This window comes from Populus alba, chromosome 2, assembly GCF_005239225.2.
Source record: "Populus alba chromosome 2, ASM523922v2, whole genome shotgun sequence".
Classification (NCBI taxonomy): Eukaryota; Viridiplantae; Streptophyta; class Magnoliopsida; order Malpighiales; family Salicaceae; genus Populus; species Populus alba.
In genome coordinates this window covers 13,077,626-13,083,781 of record NC_133285.1, presented here as the reverse complement: position 1 = coordinate 13,083,781, position 6,156 = coordinate 13,077,626, and the positions used below count along the sequence as shown (strand labels likewise).

The window sequence follows — 6,156 nt, the reverse complement described above, 5'->3', positions numbered from 1 at the left end:
ATTTGATGGGAAAAGTCTAGCTATGTATATGTAGGGTTTTATGAAAAGATACATTACTTGTATTGCAGTGTGCTTATATAGAGATTACAATAAGGATTACAAACAGAATATGAAATGAGAATTACACACAGAGTAGGAAACGAATGTCCTGAGAATAAAGAAACAAATAACCTAACTATACGGGGAGTCATAGCAGGTAGAGATGTGCAGCTGGTGGATGTATTTGATAAATTTTGGGAACTCACTCTTTTACTTTTATACGCCTCAGCAAGATGGTGTGTTCATCAGAGACACCAATCTTGGTTCAAAGAATAGTAAACCACTAGCGAGAGAGAGGTTTGGTGAGAGCATCCGCTAACTGATTTGTAGTAGAAACATGAAAGACACGAAGCTGACCCTTGCTAACATGATCCCGCACAAAATGGAAATCAATATCTATATGTTTCATGCAAGAGTGGAAGACGGGATTGGCGCAGAGGTAAGTTGCACCCATATTGTCAAAGTAAACAGTCGGTGGAGCAGGAGAAGATGCATGCAACTCACGTAAGAGCTATTAAACCCAAGATAACTCAGTAGCAGTGGCAACAACTGCCCGATATTTGGCCTTTATGGAAGAGCGAGCAACAGAATGCTACTTGTGAAAGGCCTAAGAGACAACATTACCTCCTAAAAATAAAATGTATGTTGTAGTGGACGTGCGGTAATCAATATTGCCTACCTAATCAGAATAAGAGAAAGCAAATAATGAAGTGGAAGTACTGCGGGTGAGGGAGAGGCCATGGTGAATGGTGCCCTTGATATACCATAAGAGACGCTTAACTGTTTGCCAATGAAGCTGATTGGGTTTATGCATGAGCTAATAAAGCTTATTCACTGTAGAAGCTATGTATGGACGAGTGAGTGACAGGTATTGAAGAGACATAACAACACTACAAAATTCAATAGCATCCATGGAGGTAGACCCGTTAGTTAAAGTGAGATTGGTAGTCGTAGAAAGTGGTGTGGTTGCTTTCTTTGCACCAGTCATGTTAGTGCGGACAAGCAAATCATATATATATTTATGTTGTGACAAGAGAAGACCGGTGGAGGTAGGTAGTATTCAACCCCAAGGAAGTAGTAGAGAAAACCCATATCTTTGACAGAAAAACAGGAGGACAATGTAGCAATAAAAGAAGATAAAAACCTACCATTGTTGCTAATAAGAAGGAGGTCATCAACATAGACCAAGAAATAAGCAAGGATGCCATCATGATTGTAGATGAATAGAGACATATCAGCTTTGGAGTTAACAAACTGCTGAGAGACGAGAAACGTGGCCAGCTCATTATACCAAGCTCGAGGAGCCTGTTTAAGGCTATAGATGGCTTTATGGAGATGACAAACATGGTATGGTAGCTAAGCATTAATGAAGCCCAAGGGTTGGTGACACGACCAAAAGCTTGATGTCTTCTCCCATGTGCAGGAGTGTCGAAGTAATAAATAACCCGACAAGACCGGGGTTGAACCACAGAGAGGTTAATTGTATAAATTATAAATAACAATACAAAAAAAATAACAATAATAGTAATAATAATACTAATAATAATAATGATACTCAGTACGTGGCGTTGTTATACCTGAGAATGATCTAAAAGATCGGGTCACAGGTTTCCAGCCTATATACTGAGTTTATAAAAAAGATCAAAGAGATATATTATATAATATAAACATATTTTTGATGCGAATGAACAAGGCAAGACCAACAATGTCAGGATCCTTGATCAAACACAGAGCATACTTAACGTACATAAAATATAACAAGAATGTAAATAATAATAATAATAATAATAATAATAATAATAATAGTAGTAGTAATAGTAGTAATAAAAAAGAGAAGAGGAAGAAATTAATGAGAACTTTAAGATGGAAGATTACGGTGAGGATTAAACAATGATAAAAACAAATGTCAAGGTTATAGGATCCACTAATGGTATTTCAAACAAGTATAGTATAAACTCTTATTACTCAACTTGGAAACCACCCACGAAGAAGGTTCCAATCAAATTATAAATTATTAACTTGATTACATTAGTTATCTTATTCGAATGATGCTAATACTTATAAATTTTGTCAGACATTTATGATTATAACTTAAATTAACAACAAATCAAGTTCCTTTCATAGCTCAGGTGTCGGTTATACCATACAGTATGGGCTATGAAAGTGCCAAGTATTTGCTGTACCAAGTGTTATACAACATAAATCTAGATTAACCATTTAACAAGCAAAGTATTAAAAGTGAACAAGGTAACAAATATAAAACATGTTAATATCAAGCATTAAAGTCCATGTTGAGTTTATACTATACTTATTCTTACACCATTAGTGTACCCTTTTCACCTTGACATAATAGATTTAGCGAAACATAATGAAAGAAAAAAACATAAATAAACAAGATAAGAACATAATTATACAAATAAAGAAAAGGAAATGAAGAGCATAAACAAGAGATTAATATAGCATCAAATGAAACTTAAACATTACAAAATACAAAGAAAGAGAGTAAGAGCATGATCTTGATCTGAACACCAAGATGCCTAAATGCATGGCAAATGCCTCCTTTTATAGACCAAAATTTGAAACTATTGATTTGATGAATAATTGTTGAGTGGGTGGCCACATCTTGACTTTGTGAAAATCCTTATCTTCTTGTCTGAATAAAATGAAAATGCTAGCATCAGAACTGGGTCCATTTGAAAACATGAAAGTTCTAGGAAATTCTCTTAGCTTTCCAGAAAAAAAACGATGAGGTCATTTAGACTTCTAGAACTCAAGATATGGGTTGAACACTGAACAGTGTCTGGGTTGCAGGACAGCTTCGGACTTCTCTGTTGTTGCTATAATTTAGACTTGAAAACGGCCTTCTTAGATCTTGGTGTCCAAATAAAAGTTGTAGGCCTATGTCTTACCAAATCTGTGTAAAACTTTGAGATCCTTTGGACATCTAGAACTCGAGATATGACCCAATTACCGAACAGTGTTCTAGTTTGGACTGCACCAACATCTCTTTTCTAAGCTTCACCCTCTCTTTATCTTCACAAATTTCAGTAGTCAGTTCATCAATCAAATCTTTGATTTATGTGATATGCCTGCATTTAAGATGAACATTTACCATATATTAAGGTATCTTATAGTATTAGACTTGTTATTATAAAACATGTTTTAGTTAAGGAGTTATTGATACTTCAAGTGCAAAATAATGATATAAACCCTTGATAAACATGCACTTTTAAGTACTAATCAGTTGGCCATGTAGACTTCTTCAAAAAAATAAAAAAAAAAACCTAAAGGAAAGCGTTATTAACGTCAAGTTGTGTAATAGGCCATCCATGCTGAAGAGCCAGACAAAGAACAACGTGGATGGTGGTAGGCTTGACAATAGGGCTGAATGTCTCAGTATAATCGAGACCGGGATGTTTATGAAAGCCTTTTGCTACAAGGCGGTCTCTGTGCCTGTCAATTGAGCCATTTGGTTTTTTTTTTAGCTGAAAGACCCACTAGCAGCCTACCAGATTTTCATGTAGAGAAGGAGGGACCAATTCCCAAGTGCCATTACTAGTTCAAGCATTGAACTCAGTTGACATGACAGCTCGCCACTCTAAGAGTTGAAGTGCTTGAAACACACATGATGGTTCAATAGTGACAAGTAAAGGATGTTTAGTGGTGAAGTTGAGCTAGCGAGGTTTAAAAATATGGTTTTTAGAACGAGTGATCATGGGATAATTTGGTGCAAGGGTCGGTGGAGTTGTTGGGGTAAGGGATGGTGATGCTGGTGGCAAGGAGTGGCGGTCAAGAATGCACGGTGGCCTGCTATTAATAGGGCGAGAGTGCTGCAGGTGACAATACTGACGTGGTCGGCTAGAGGAGAGGAGGAGAAGATAATGAAAGAGGAATAGGAGGGGGGGGAAGAATGTCAAGATAATGTTGAATTGGGAAGAGAAGGAGAGGATGAACGTGCATGGTGGGGCAACATATAGGAATGCAATTTCAACAAAACGGACATAACGAGAGATGAATAAACATTAAGTAGTGGGATCAAAGCACTTATAGGCACTCTGAGTGAGGGAATATCCTAGAAAAACACAAGGATGCGAGCAAGGGTCGAGTTTGTGTTTGGCATATGGACATAGCCATGGGTAGCTCAAACACGTAAAGACACGAAGTTTGAGATAATTAGGTAAATCACTAAAAAGAGATTCAAATGGGGATTTAAGGTGGAGAATGGGAATGGGTAAATGATTAATGAGAAATGAGGCGGCTTGAAACTCATAGGACCAAAAAGAGAGAGGAAGGGAGGCTTGATGGAGTATGGTGAGACTCGTGTCCACAATGTGCCGATGACGGTGTTCAGCACTACCATTTTGTTGAGGAGTTTGGGGAGGAGTAGTGAGATGGGTGATGTCGTGAGTATCAAAATATTCTTTAAGTTTGATGTACTTGCCCATATTATTTGAGTACGTGGAAACGAATGATTTTTTAAATTAATTTTCAACAGTGACTTTGAATTTGGGAAAGATGAGAGAAAGATCATATTTATGACAGATAGGATAGAACAAAATATATTTGGTAAAATGATAAACAAAAATGACATAAAATTGATAACCTTAAGTGGAAGGAATTGGAGTTGGGCCCTAGACATCGGTGTAAATTAAATCTAATGGACCATGACTCTTGAGAGAGGATGCATGAAAAGGAAGCCGTTGGCTTTTATAACAGAGACAGGAGTCACAAGTCATGTCACTAGATGATGTAGATAGAGGAAGGGTGCAAGAGGTAACAAGATGATGCAGGATACGAGAAGATGGATGGCCAAGCCATCTATGCCAGTCTATCAATGAAGCTTTAACACCAACAAAAGCATGGAATGATGTTAGAGTAGACAAAGATTGAGGCCACAAGTACACATCATTTTTATTCTGGCCGCAAATAAGAGTTACTTCTATGCAAAGATCCTTCACCAAAAAATAAGCAGGAAAGAATTCAATGGAGATATTATTAGATTTACAAAATTGAGAAACTGAAAGGAAATTTTTCTTGATGGAAGGAACACACGGAACATTAGATAAGGCAAAATCTTTGGAAGGAGTTGGAAGAGTTGCATGGTCAGCATGAGTTATTTGTAAACCTATGTCGTCACCTATAACAATAGCATTTGAACCTTCATAAGCCGAGGTGAGTGAGAGATTGTTGAGATCATCGATGAGATGATGAGATGTTGTAGAATCAAGAAGCCAGTTTTGTGGCTTTAGAGAAGTAGTAGTAGTGTAGATGGCAGTAGGAGCTGTAAAGATAATAGGGCGAATGTGAGGATAACATTTAGCATTATGCCCTTGTTGATCACACAATTGAAAAAATCCTTTATACCTTTGGCCTGGGCGTTTTCGTGGAGGCTAATGTGAGCCGTGATAACCATGATTAGAGATGGAGAATGACTGATATCCACGATTGTTGGAGGAGACTTTGTTATTGTTGTAATGCTTGGGAGTAGAGGTACTAAATTGGCCAGATCGTTGAGTGACATGAGCTGTGATTGGGGGAGACATAGCACGCACCTCTTCACGTTTGAGAAAATTTTCATATTCCACAAGTTTATCAAGAAGATCTTCAAAGCTGATGGGGTTGTCATAGGCACGAATGGCTGCAACGATTTCTTTGAATGCTGGACAAAGACCATTAAGAACATGAACTACCAAGTCAATATCACTGGGAGGCTCACCAATGATTGAAAGTTCATCAAATATGCTTCTCATGGTGTTAAGAAATTCACCCACAAAGCTAGAGCCACGGGTGGTGGCAGTGAGTCGTTCCTTGAGATTCATTACTTGTGATCGTGAGCGGTTTGCATAGAAAGTGTTCAGTTTCTCCTATGCCATACGGGAGGTTGTTGCAAAAGCAATGAGTGGCCTGATTTATTATGAAACAAAAGTGATGATGGAGTGCAACAAAAGCTGATCTTATCGAACCCAGAACACGTGAGTAGGATTAGGTGCGTCATGTAAATGTTTAGGTGGTTCTAGATAAGAGCCATCTACATATCGCAAGAGATCATAGCCAATTAGAAGGGCATTGAACTGAGCACGCCATGTCAGGTAGTTTATTGGTGTGAGTTTGAGGGGT

The 6,156-nt window shown here is 37.8% G+C and overlaps 1 protein-coding gene across 1 annotated transcript; it reads right to left on the bottom strand.

Moving 5' to 3' along the window:
* Window positions 1-322: 322 nt before the first annotated feature.
* Window positions 323-5,858, bottom strand: LOC140955307 (uncharacterized). Its single transcript, XM_073407705.1, has 3 exons — window positions 5,450-5,858; window positions 5,097-5,320; window positions 323-550 (listed from the first exon to the last, which is right to left on the bottom strand). Exons 1-3 carry the CDS (start codon window positions 5,856-5,858, stop codon window positions 323-325), a joined length of 861 nt encoding a protein of 286 aa, XP_073263806.1.
* Between the last annotated feature and the right edge of the window lie 298 nt (window positions 5,859-6,156).